The sequence below is a fragment of the Armigeres subalbatus genome, chromosome 2 (assembly GCF_024139115.2).
Source record: "Armigeres subalbatus isolate Guangzhou_Male chromosome 2, GZ_Asu_2, whole genome shotgun sequence".
Classification (NCBI taxonomy): Eukaryota; Metazoa; Arthropoda; class Insecta; order Diptera; family Culicidae; genus Armigeres; species Armigeres subalbatus.
The window spans coordinates 297,808,962-297,821,998 of record NC_085140.1 but is presented as its reverse complement, the minus strand read 5'-3'; the positions used below and the strand labels follow the sequence as shown (position 1 = coordinate 297,821,998).

General features: G+C 36.2%; 1 protein-coding gene and 1 long non-coding RNA gene across 5 annotated transcripts in view; one reads left to right on the top strand and one right to left on the bottom strand.

Annotated features, from left to right (window-relative positions):
* Window positions 1–694: 694 nt before the first annotated feature.
* On the bottom strand, window positions 695–1,602 carry LOC134216585 (uncharacterized). Its single transcript, XR_009980733.1, has 3 exons — window positions 1,449–1,602; window positions 949–1,019; window positions 695–879 (listed from the first exon to the last, which is right to left on the bottom strand). It is a non-coding gene; the product is annotated as an uncharacterized LOC134216585 (long non-coding RNA).
* A 6,967-nt stretch (window positions 1,603–8,569) lies between these two features.
* Window positions 8,570–13,037, top strand: part of LOC134212459 (uncharacterized) — a 28,023-nt gene continuing 23,555 nt past the window's right edge. For all 4 annotated transcript variants that reach the window (XM_062690353.1, XM_062690351.1, XM_062690350.1 and 1 more), the window contains exon 1: window positions 8,570–9,489. In XM_062690353.1, coding sequence (XP_062546337.1) covers window positions 9,258–9,489 — 232 coding nt within the window. In that variant the 5' untranslated portion in view covers window positions 8,570–9,257. The remainder of the gene's footprint in view (window positions 9,490–13,037) is intronic.

Genomic DNA, 13,037 nt, shown 5'->3' with positions numbered 1-13,037 from the left:
AACAGAACATACTTTTAAGTTTGGAAGATGATATTAGCATTTCCATATCATTGTATTTTTTTTTTAGTTTTTCTCATTTGACTACTAATTCAAATCAAAACCAAAATCCTTCTAAAAATAGTCAACGATCAGCGCAAGGAATCCGGGCTTTTATCGTTAATGGAATTGAATGGCCTCCCGGATAAAAAATATCATTAAAATATCATAAATTTTATTGTTACAACACCATTTAAAACAAAGTTTTTACCATTGAATATAATGGAATTTTTAACAATAAAATCACATGAGAAATAATGGTTTTCCACGATAAAACGAATGGTAAATGGGACTTTTACAATAAAAAAGGGGGGTTGTTATGTATCTTTACAATAAAAAAAAAATCGAAAATTTTCCATACAAAATTTTGAGCCAAACAATTGATTTTACTGTTCTTCAATGGGATGATTTCGAGCGAGAAAATAATAGAAAACATTGTATTTTAAATGTTTTCAATTAATGTTTCTATTGTTTTACAATAGAAATACAACAGGATTTAGAATACATTATACTCCAACATTACAATAAAAATACAATACAATTATTTGTTTTACAAATTATTTTATTTTCAATTTAATTTTAATCAGTTTAAACTTCATTTTCACTCATTTTACCTCGCTTTGCTGTCGGGACTTCCGAACCGAACTTTCTTCCAAAGTTTTATCTGTCAAACTAATTGATGCGTTGTTTAGCGCATCTTTAGGCGAATCCAGCGCACTACTTTCGAAGTTGCCTGTATCTGTTGCCACTACTGGGTAAGTTGCCTGTATCTGGAGAAAAATCCAACTTCGGTATAAAAGGCGTACTAACTTTGTTCCGGATACAATACATGTAGTTATAAACCTGTGCAAAATGTAAATTATAAAAGAATGTTAGTTTTAGTACGTACTTCGAGAAGAAAAGAAAAAATACCTGCATTAGTTCTTATTATATCTCGTGGGTGAGATTGGCCAAGCATCAGTATTTCATCATAAGCTTGATTTCTGTAAAGGAACAAGGATACATGTTACCAGGTATGTCATCAGGTATTATAACGATAAATTTTTATTTTTTTTTTGTTCGGGATGAACCACTGCGTCCATTATGTACATTGAACTTTTGTAGTATAAGATTACGATTACCGGTGGTGAGTATAAGCCGTTTGCCAGCTCAGTATCATTACTTGACACTTTACCGGTCGCTACTAAACGCGTATAGGTGACCAAATTTGGCAGCGCGATAACACCGCTGCTATTTGATGTTGATAGTTCATGTCAAACGTCAGCGGTACGGAATGCAGCCACCAAAATGATAACAGAAAATAGTAACCGATGCGAAAAAGTTTGACTAATAGCACGGCGAGTGTGATCAAAATACTCGCGCTCGGGCCCAGTAATGATGCTCTAACGCGCTCCAACACTTTAGATACTTACCACGGTGCAGAAGCCATAGTGATCTACCGTTGCCCAGCACTATGGTTTCTGCAGAAACTGTTATGAAAAAGTCACTTTCTGCACCATACAGTTTCATTATTTTCATTGAAACGTTTGCCTTTACTGCTGATAGCTCGGACTTGGAGTGGTTTCAAAAATTAGTTTCATGAATCCTAAACCAAGGGTCTGTCTCAATTGGATAATTAAACTGAAATTAAACTTAGAAGTGACATTTCAATAGTTATCGAATAACCCTGCTCGCAGAGCAAGATTACTTTTGACAGATATCGAATCATTTTCCATCGATGTCCTATTGGAATTGCTGGCTAGCACCAGCCATTCTTATAACGGGGTGATTTTTTAATTTTCGAACTGTCACTTTTAATTTTAATTCTCCAAATGAGACAGACCCCAAAAAGCATGGCAGGTGCTTCCGATCTAGGAAATTTTATAGAGGTCTTATGTCTTGACTTAATAACCCTCCAATGTGATTCAAGTGTTAAAATAATGCTAGTGAAGCTTTGTTTCAAAATATACAATTCTTGAATATACAATTCGTGAATGCGCAGAGAAGATCTTCACCATAGAAACCGTATTTAAATCGTATTCTGCTTCGAATGTTCATTTATGCCATTGCCATCACCGATGGGGCACGGAGCTGTCAGATGAAAATTCCAGTGCAGCGTTTAGTGTGTGGTGGTTCGATTTGAAGCTACGACGGAATCCCAATTCATGAATTATTGGATTATAAATTGAAATTGGACGCATTTTCCGGACTTCGGTGAGCTCTTTCCAATATACTTATTTCATTCATTTATCAATAAACAAATTCATACACGACATGCCATAGCCAAAGCATTAGGGGTTCATTTGTATATACGTTTATTTTGATAACATTTTACACTACTAGCGTGTCTGGTAAAAAATACGAAACAATCTTATGTTCGGTAGAGATGTTACATCCTACCGGATATCGGTAAACATTTACCGAAACATCTGTAAGAAAAGTATCATTTTTTTTCGAAATTCGGTAATTGAATATATAATTCATTCGGTAAAATCGCATCTTTGCCGAATATACTGCAAATTGATTTATTCTATTCTATTAAAACTTTAAACTAGGTAAACTACTGTAAACTAATCTGAGCCAATTCTGTTTTGTTAGAAAATAGTATTTTTCGATGAAAATTGTCAAAAAATTTCAACTGTTATGGTTTCCGATCAGAAATATGGGATAAATCAGAAAAAGAAATGAGCTGGGCCACATGCATAAAAAACAGAACAATTTTATTTGATATAGAGCTTATTAACAAACCGACTACAAAATCCAAAGTTCTATGCTGAGGATATTTTGAGTAATCTAGAGAAAAAAGAATAGTTCTTTTATCTCAAATAAACTTGTCGATTAGTTTGGTCCAAGATGAATACACCACTAGGTGTTTCAATCTGCCAAATTCACGATTCAGCCATCTTGTATTTTAGTATTTGGTTCAACAGTGTGCTAGAACACCAACTTGTCCTTATTAGCAGCTTAACACTCTAGCATAAATATCGAGTAGTGACGCTGATGGTTATCTGAATCAAGTCGCAAAAAAACCTTATTCCTGTTCCAATGAATATTTATCAAAACTCTTATCTTTAAGCGTTGATCTATGTACAATTTCTGTGTCACTGTCAATTCACAACTTAATATCCATTGCCAAATAAACTTCTGCACAAAAAGCAAACCTAAACTCTAAGCTATTACCGCAGTCTGTCACAGTATAAAATGATTGGCCTGCCTGGTAGTAATTTTAAGTCCATTTTACTCAAGTTGTGCTGTTTTTGCACTCTGCAAACAGTTACCTTCACATGATTATTACGATCAACAAACTGATCTGAAAGAATATTGGTTCTTTGGGGCCGTACACATATTACGTAAGCACTTATGGGGGGAGGGGGGTTCGGTCAATATCTTAAGCAGACCCCACACGACGGAAAAAGTTTGACAAACTCTTGATTATTGAAGAAAAAGATTGATGGTGTGAGGTGAACCCAAAATATTGAAGTAAATATTGAGGAAATCAGAAAAGTTTGATATTCTTTTCAATATTTCCCTCATCTCCCCACAGTTTGCCCACAGGAGTCGATGACGGTTGAGTGTGTGCGTGTTTTGTGCGTTATACCGCTATTTGATTCGTATTAGTTCAAGAAAAATTTGAGTTTTTCTTCAGCTACGGCCATGCCGGCTAATCAGTGAAAATATTGAAAAAAGTTTGATGAAAAGTTTGACGAAAAAGTATTGTCAATATATGCCTCGTGTGGGGTCTGCTACGCTCCATACCGTGGACCCCCAGTAATATGACCGCTTTTAATCTGAACACTTTTAATTTGAACCCCGTTGGTTTGAACATCGTTCAAATTAAAAATGGTTCAAACGTCAGGTAGCACGTGGAATCGAGAGAAGAAAAATGAAGCATCGTGAAACGGAACGCAGAATCAAAACAAACCAGCAAAGAGAGCGGCCAGAAACCAGTTTTTCTGATGCAAATAGAGTAACCAGAAGTTCAAATTAAAAATGAACCCCGTTAACACATAACATATGTGTAACTCGGGTAGCAAAAATTGTACCCTTATAACACTTTTTATTTGTTATACGGAACATCGAAACGTCAGAAAATAGTATAACAGTAGTTTATCTAACAAGGGGTCACGCGACTTATATTGTATATCTGAATACCATTCGCGTTGGAATTATACAAAAGATTTTCCCTAGTGGCGTTGGGTGTTTAGGAGCTGGAATTGTTTTTTTTTATAATTAATTGGAGATTGGGTAAACAATATTAAAGAAGAAAAGCAAGGAGTCGAAGGTATGTAACTGATTTAAGATTGTATTGATATTGATTCGACATCCTCGACCAAAATCCATTCTTACGCCGCGCGAAGTAAACGATAAATTTGTTTGGTGTTTGGTTGAAATATTATGTTTTTATTCGAAAAGCATATCAAATGCTCATTCATTGTCATGAGCATATTTATTAACCGCATTTCTCAAACATTTCCCATGTGTGGCGTCTCTCCCAGTGGTGTGGCATCGCACCCGAATTCGACTTTTTTTTCTAACATGTGTGTAACCGACTTTTTATCTTTCAAAAGTCACTATGTTTCCTTAAACTATCAATAACAACAAGTAGAGTTTCATTTATCGGATTATTTTGAAGAAATATCGATTTTTAAAAAGGTGATGCCTCACCTAGATTTACCCTCAGTTAAATGTTCAATGCACAGTTTTGGTGCTTTCTGTTTCCTTTTTACATGTCGTTGAAATTGCTCTACTTTTGGTAAAGAGTATTTGGAATACTATCAACACAATATTCTAATAATGAAAAGAATGCCATGAAAAGAGATAACATTAATATCGTACATCGTAATAACCTATTCAGATTACGTCCCGAGCAAAGTCTGAAAACATAATGAGAGCATATAGAAAACATATTCTGATTTCGACAGCAAATTGAAATCATAATTTGTTTTCAAATATGAATCATCATGATTGATTACATATTTTGATCTCAGTTTGCTGATGATTTCTAAATTGTATGATCTGACATCAAACTGTGTACTTATTTTGTTATCGGAATCAATATCAAATTTAGTTTTCGATTTGCTCTCATCGATAGTAGGAATAGTTTTCGATTTGTTATTTGTTATTTTAACCGTTAAAACGACCAAAACGATATCAAATTAAGTAATCATATTCGGCGATTTCACAACATCGAAACGAGTTATCGTTTTGCTCTAAAGCTTTGCTCGGGGTGCTTCATGGCATGATAAAGATTATCTTGAATCATCATATTTTCATTTTATATGATATCCAAATTGGAAACACCTCACAGTTGCGATGCTCTCCTGCATTATGATAAGCGAGCTTGCTTTCGTACGATTGATAATTTATAATGTTGCTTTTAATATATCTATTTTGTGATTGTTGCGCATCGTAGACAAACATTGGTGTATCCCTCGTCATCCTTTCGAAAAAACCGAAGACTGCGTATATAAAGATTCGTTCCCAATGTAGAACAGTTCTAAGGAATATACTTTTCTACACATGTTGAATAAAATCTACATTTTTACCATGCTGACTCAAAAATATTATATCAATTTTAGAGGAATTTTATTTTCGTATGATAAATAAGTTAAAATGGATAAAAGACGAACATTTCATCAAAAATCGCCTGAAAATAGAAGTTTACTCTACAAATAAATCAAATTAGATTTCATCAAATATAAATTGGTTAGTAACAGCATAGGAGAGACCTTCTTTTGGATGCAATCCGTCATTTTTAAAAACAATGTAAAAAATTGATGATAGAAAAATAAATATCATTATACTTCGGCTACAAATCTTGCACTTTGTAGTCTTGGAAAAAAGTGTTATAATTTTCTGATCATATGGTATTTGTTTACACTTGAAAATGACAGAACGATGTTCCCGTTCCCAATTATAACAGTTTTGGCTCATCAAAAGGGGGTCAACTTTTGGATTGGATTTTGTTCGAAGATCCACTTATGTTATGTGCCGTTAATTTGAATGGGGTACCGTTCAAATTATCGGGGGTCCACGGTATAAATAAAAAATCATGTGTATGAAAAAAATCTTGCATCACTGAGCAAAAAATCTATATATAGTTTATGTGTGAGCGATATAGATTTTTGCAATAGCTCAATTCTAATGTATTTTATGTGTGAGCCTAATGAAAAATGTATAAGTGATGACACATATAATTTATTTATGATTTCTGTTGTGATGAATTATACTTGCTGATAAATTCAAACGGAATTGTTTTATAGATAATACTAATTGTTTTATATACAAATGTTTAGATTTCATTCAGATTCAATTCAGAGATACAAAATAGAATTGAAAGAAAACATGAATAAAACTCTTTATTTTACCTTATTCATTACATGGTATTACAAAACGGATGAACACAAATGCAGTATTGAAAATTTGTGGTTGTGGTCTTTCAACACTGATAACTGTATGCAACTTGAACTGCTGTACCACAGAAAGAGTGTGAAAGTAGTATATACACGAAAATGCGAAACTAACGCCGACCACAGCATATAGAAACCGCACACTGCTCAATTTACAGCGATGATCTGTACCGCTTACTGCGACTCTGTCTGCTTATTTACAATGAATTTCCGTTCATGAAGAATTTGGTCCTGCTGATGAAGCCTGTCACACATCGAGGTGGAGCAAGCGCCCTTGATTTGCAACTATTTATGGACATTTCTGTTCAACCATGCAGATTACTACGAGTTGGATGGACGAGAAACGGAGATTCTGTTCTTGCTGGTGATTGCAGTAACGATCCGGACGAGGAAAACCGGAATTGTCACTATATGATTAACGACCAGTTGTTTGCGCAAAAAGTTGACAAATCTCGCACCTTGCTTATTTACGTTTGGGTCAACTTAATAGTCACTTCCTACACGGTGTTTTGCCTCAATTTTTGCGGAACTGTTTTCCTCAACCGGGTCGGGAAGGTAGACATCGGCACAGCAGCAGACCTTCGGAATCCAAACAGATGTAGTATTTGAGCTGTTTGTTTGATGCCCTCCATTTTCTAAGCGCCGCGATTCCTAAAGGCTTCGTTATTACATATCGAGCATTCCGGGGACCCTTTGTCCATTTATCTTTTACGCCACATCTGAATTCATAAAAAGAAAGAAGCATTCAACTGAAATATAAAAACAAATATGAACAAACAAACTTACCTTCACAAATCCAAATTCTCGCTGCTCCAAATGATGCACGCGTTTCGTCTCCATTTTTTTTTCTTTTTCTGCTGACACTTCTAATGGTTCGTACCAATATTTATCGCATGTTTGAACATTTTCAAATTTATGTGTGAGATGTTATGGTTTTCAACCATTAGTCCCCACATATATTTTTTAAGAAGGACGCAAGTGTTCGGGATAAGTTATGATTATTCATTGTATCTGTACCGTTTTGTTATTCATAAAGTGCCCATAGAATGTATAGAGAAGGTTTTCTAGTCATTTTATGTGTCGTGGCACATGTAGAAAATTATTGATTTTTTTGTAGTGATGGGGAGAGGGGGAGGGGGTCGAAAAACCCAGAATAATTGCTTACGTAATAAGTGTACGACCCCTTTTCTCTAGAATGAACCTAAGAGATTAACGAAAATCGGTTTTCCTGATGATTTTATTTTCGTTTCTTCTTTTTTACTCCTTATTCACTTTTCGCGAAAATTTGTGGTAAGCAATAAATTGTGTTTTGTCAGGAGTAATTAAAAAAGAACGATTCCAAGCACGGAAAACATGGAGATTGTAAGTAAAAATATGGTAAAATGTTATCGTCCTATTAGTTTTCGCTTGTTTTTCGTCGCTTTTATTTCTTTTTCTTTTTCTCGTTCCAGAGAGTGAGTAATGGCGCTTAAACCTAGGCCTATATGTACACTGATGTTCATAAGTATTCATCATGTTTTCATACACTGACAAAAATCCAATCATATCCATTATGTGTGGCACATAAATTTTGACTATATCATTTCCCACATAACGGCTATGTGAATTCGCATAGCGTATATGTGGAAACACACATAACTCTTATTAACTAATAACCTTTATGTGAATTTTCCCATAGCGGGTGGTTATTAACGCACACATAAAATTTATTTGGAAATTTCTTTAGATTTTTGCCAATAAAAATGTGTGGATTTTTATTAGTGTAGTAATCTATCTGAATTTATGCGAATACTTTTGCCCATCAGTGTATAAGCCAGGACACTAGACTAAAAACTGTGTCCTATCCCAAGACATCAAGGACCCAAGGAGTGTTCTCGGACTTTCGTCCTAGACGGAACAATCGTATTTATACAAAATTTGATATTTAATATTTTATCTACGAATCCAGAATACCGAACACGTGCACGTGTCTCACTAATAATTTTGGCGCGCATTTTGAATTCGCATGTACATATATGCACGCGCCATCTGCAGTAATTTGCCTGAATCCTTCGGAAAACAAAAATGCCACCGAGGTCTTCAATCAGCTGTCATACTGCAAGAAATTATCGCCATCGCAGCTGAGTTAGCGCCACCCTGGTTTTCTTGCAGCTTTCCGTCGAACTACAATTTGACAGCGCATTCTCTTCGAGGAGGCATCAAAAATTTTCGGTAACATTTTGTTTTCAGCGGAAAAAACTTGTCGATTTACGAGGCAATTTGTTCGGTTGACTACGGGAATCGTGAGTTTCGGTGAAATATAGTGCGCGAGTTCCAGTTTGATACGGTGGCCATCCGAAACCATTCGGCAAAAAAGAATACCCGTCGAGTGCGTGTGTGAAGTTGTGGAGCGGAAGCCAAACAGCGGGGCGATTTGTTTTCGTTTTTCTCGGTCTGGAGGAGGCTGCAAAAATGGAAGTGTGCGAGCGTGTGTTTTGAGCATCCTGCCTACGTATTCGAAATTTACCACCAAAAAATAGGTAGAATCCTAAACTCGGAAGTGATTTTTTTTTTCGGTTGGTGGAGGATTCGCATCGGCAGTAGGAGCCAAAGGGGCAGTGCGTTTTGTTTACCGTTCCTAGGACGGGAAGCTGCTGTCAGAAGTGTTGTGCAAATTTCCCGCTGCTTTGATTGGCCTTGAAAAAGCGCTCCCGTGGAATAACGAGAAGTGGATGCGGCTTTTCGATGGTCAGCTAGCTGATAAGAACGTATCGGCGAACATCAGTTATAATGAGTGCAATTTGAGAGGAAGCTGAATCGGAAGCATTTGCATCAGGAAGTAAAACAAGAAAAATGTCCAAAACGACAACGTTGTCAGTAACTGCTACGGCAACTGGTGGGGGAAGTGGTGGTGGTGGGGGAGGAGGTGCTACATCCGGTGAGTTTGATGTACCAGCGTTTGAGCAGAAACTGAAGGAGCTCAAGGATACACAGGATAGCATTCAACAGCTATCGGCATGGTGTTTACAGAGAAGAACGCATCACAAGAAGATCGTGAGCAGCTGGTTGAATATACTAAAACAAGGTAAAACTTTTTTTTTCATTGCCTATTAAACTAGCAAACATTAATTTAGCTTTCATAATCTCATCTCGTTTCACGGCGGAAACTTTTGACGTAGAACTACGTCTGTCATTTCTATATTGGGGTACACTTTACGATCGCAAAAAATCTAAAAACGTCACGAAAATATAATAGACTTCGACCGTTGATATCTCAACCGTCTCTCGATGGATTTTCGATGTTCTTTGACCATTCGATCAAGGAAGAGTCATCGCTTCATACCCAATGTACACTGCAATCGTTTTTTTTTCACACGAATTGCTTCTAATGCGTTAGACATATTTAGGGATTTACTCGGTTTTTTACGTTGTTTTAATTCACGCGGCCCATATCCTCCGCGTGAAAACCGACTCCAGTGTGTTACAATATTTATGTATGATTTTTTACTATTGAAAACTTTCTAACAGTTCATCATCGATTATTTGAAAATTTTATTTTTATCTTCCTTTCCAAATGTTGGTCTAAAAATTATATGCATAAACAACGAAAACAGATTCACCATGGACTTGAAAAACGCTTGCATGGGTCTCATCGAACAGAAAAGTCGAAAACCTGTACATTTAATACAGCTACGTAGTTCAACGTCACCTTTGCGTAGGTACAACCCGATTGGGCTGCACCTTTGAGTTTTTTGAATAATTAAAAAAAAAAGGTCAACCAATTGTACAGCCATTTCATTTTTGTTTTATTTTTATTGATAGTAATGAAAACCTGCATCATACAACAAGTAAAATTTGTAATTAAAGATAGTAACACTAATAATTCCTTCGATTTGGTATTTATGCTGCTAATGCTTTCAGGGCCAAAAATGGGTGGGGTGGTTCCATAAGCAAAGACATTTATGCGAATCCACGGGGTGAATAGAGAATCTCCTTCCAGAAGAAAGTTCGTACATACCTATTTTGTTTGTTTCGTTGTTTTATTTATACCAGTTGAACTACTATCCCAAACTTTTTCATGTATAGTCTTTGATCTGCACCTTACCATAAATGTTAAGCAGTATCTTTCACTCTCTAAAATACCAATAAGTTTTTTTACGCGATTTTGTTAGTTTTTAGTCGAGTGTGCGTAAAAAACGCAAAAAAAACGTTAAGTCGTTTTTGGAATTTACACGGTACGAAGCCCCGTGTAGATACCGACTTCAATGCTTATTTCAGAACGCTCTTTGAGCTCAGTTCAGTGATGGGCACGAGGAATCCTTTTGGGTAAATATGCCATTTGGCAATGGAAATAAAAGATCAGATCACTTCTTGGTATGTTGTAGCTCAGATCGCAAAAATGACAATTCGATTGATCTTTTTAGATCTTCGGGAGATAATTCTGGCCTTGATGGGTCTATTCTTTTAACATAGAAATGGCATAAGAAAGCAACAGGGAACGAAACGAAACGCCCTTCCTCCAACCAAGGTTAAGCATCGGCCAATAGGATAATTTGTATCATTGAGAATGCTGAGAAGAGCAAATAAAAAGATTTCATTGGACCTTAATAAAGATGAACAAAAAAAAGTTTTCATTGGAATGCCGGAAGCGTCCACCAAGTAAACCGTTCCAAAACCTAGAGATCACTTGTTGATCCTTGTTGTGATGTTCCGAGGTAGCCCATTTGAGGCAAAGGATTTGTATTTAACACTTCAATATAATATTGCTTCTAAAAAAAGACTGTACATAGGGTGGACCACACTAATATGAAAAAGAAAACAAAAATCAAATTCATTTTATCAAAACATACCCCCTGAAAGTATTTTTTTTAGTCCCAGAGGCTACGTTTCAGCCCCACCCATCAAGTCTAAATGGATGCTTAACGACCATGAAGTTTATATAGGAAAAATTGACTGAATATTTGGAAAATGCATCCCGTCCCCTTTTTTACCTCTAGGTGGAGCTGTAGTCATTCCCTGTCGCTCATTATTACCAAGTAAAGGGTTGTTACAATAATCGCGATTTTCGCATTTCCGCGAATTTTGCGGATTCGCTCCTCCAGTCGCAAAAATCGCGATTCCTTTAAATGTAGTCTCGCGAATATCGCGGATTCAATGCACCCAGATCAAATGCATACATTATTCTAACTAGTCTCTATTTGGTCTTTTTCAATGACATAGCTCGATTGCCATAAAAAAATGGTTTAATATTTTTGCCTTTCTCGTACAACAAAGGTGTACCGAAAGGCTATCATTTCACTCCAAAATCGAACTTTTAATAGAAGGCTCAGAGACCCATAGTGTTATATACCAACCGACTCAGCTTGACGAACTGAGCAAATGTCTGTCTGTCCGTGTGTATGTGTGTGTGTGTGTGTGCACATGTGCCATAAAAAACATTAGCCAATTTTTCACATAGTAATTCTTAACCGATTCTCTCGCAACAAGTTGCAATCGACAAAGAATAAAGCGTAGTTGATCACTATTGAATTTCATAACGATTGCACATTCCAAAAAATTCTAAATATTCAAATGGTTATGATATATCGTGAAAAAGTCATAACATGCTATAAAATGCCTTGTAGAATCAACCCATGCAAGCTCTTCTACTCGCTTTAGTACAAGACTTGAGTACAACAAATGCAACACAAGTTTTGATAGCATGCAAGTTACGTTCATAACGCCATAACGCTTCTGCAGCTTTAAAGCATAATAAAAAAGCTCGAATAAAACGCACACGCTAATAATACTTTACTTAGAACTTTTGAAAATACACTCACAAATAACTCAGCATTTCAACTAATTTTCCGGGTTGGATTGTTCAACATTGTACGAGAAAGGCACAATCACTGCTAGGTGGATCAATCTGGGTTTTTAATTTGAAAACATTCACGCGGCTCTCGTAAAACTTTGGTGGGAGCCTTTTCCATGCAACTTGCGACGTCTGTGATGTTCGCGGAACACTTTGTCTGACGATGCTCTGAATATCGGGTTCGTAGACATACTTTCGGGCTACCTGCTAGCATCAGGAAACTTCATTCGACGATGCTGTCAGCCCAATGAAAATAAATACTAAGGTATGGAAATCCATATATTGTGTGCGTGCCACCGTGTATGGCGAAAAAGCTTTCACTACTACATTCGAACGTGCACCCATAAGAAGCCGTGCAAAATCATCCACTAATACACTTGCATTTGGTCTTCTTCCTCACCTTCTATCTATACTCATTGCTGTCAGCCCTACACTTGCACTTTCTCTTGAAGGATAGTGTCCTTCAAGATAACAAAGAATACAACAAATGTTCGCATAATTATTCACTATTTTCACAATCGGTCAACGGTTTTCACATTCATATGATCAAAATTAGGGCCTGGGCCTCGAGGTTTTTTTACGTGTTATTTACTCCGGTACAGCATACAGTTTCAATTTTTACAATAACCATACACTGACTCGCGACAATATAGATATTAAAAATGATAAGGTTCTTCCATATTTCTACGCATTTTTCTTGTAAAAACTTGTCGCACAGGGCCAATAAAATAGCCTTCATCCACTAAACTTTCTCTAAACTGTAAATATAATTATTTTAGCTG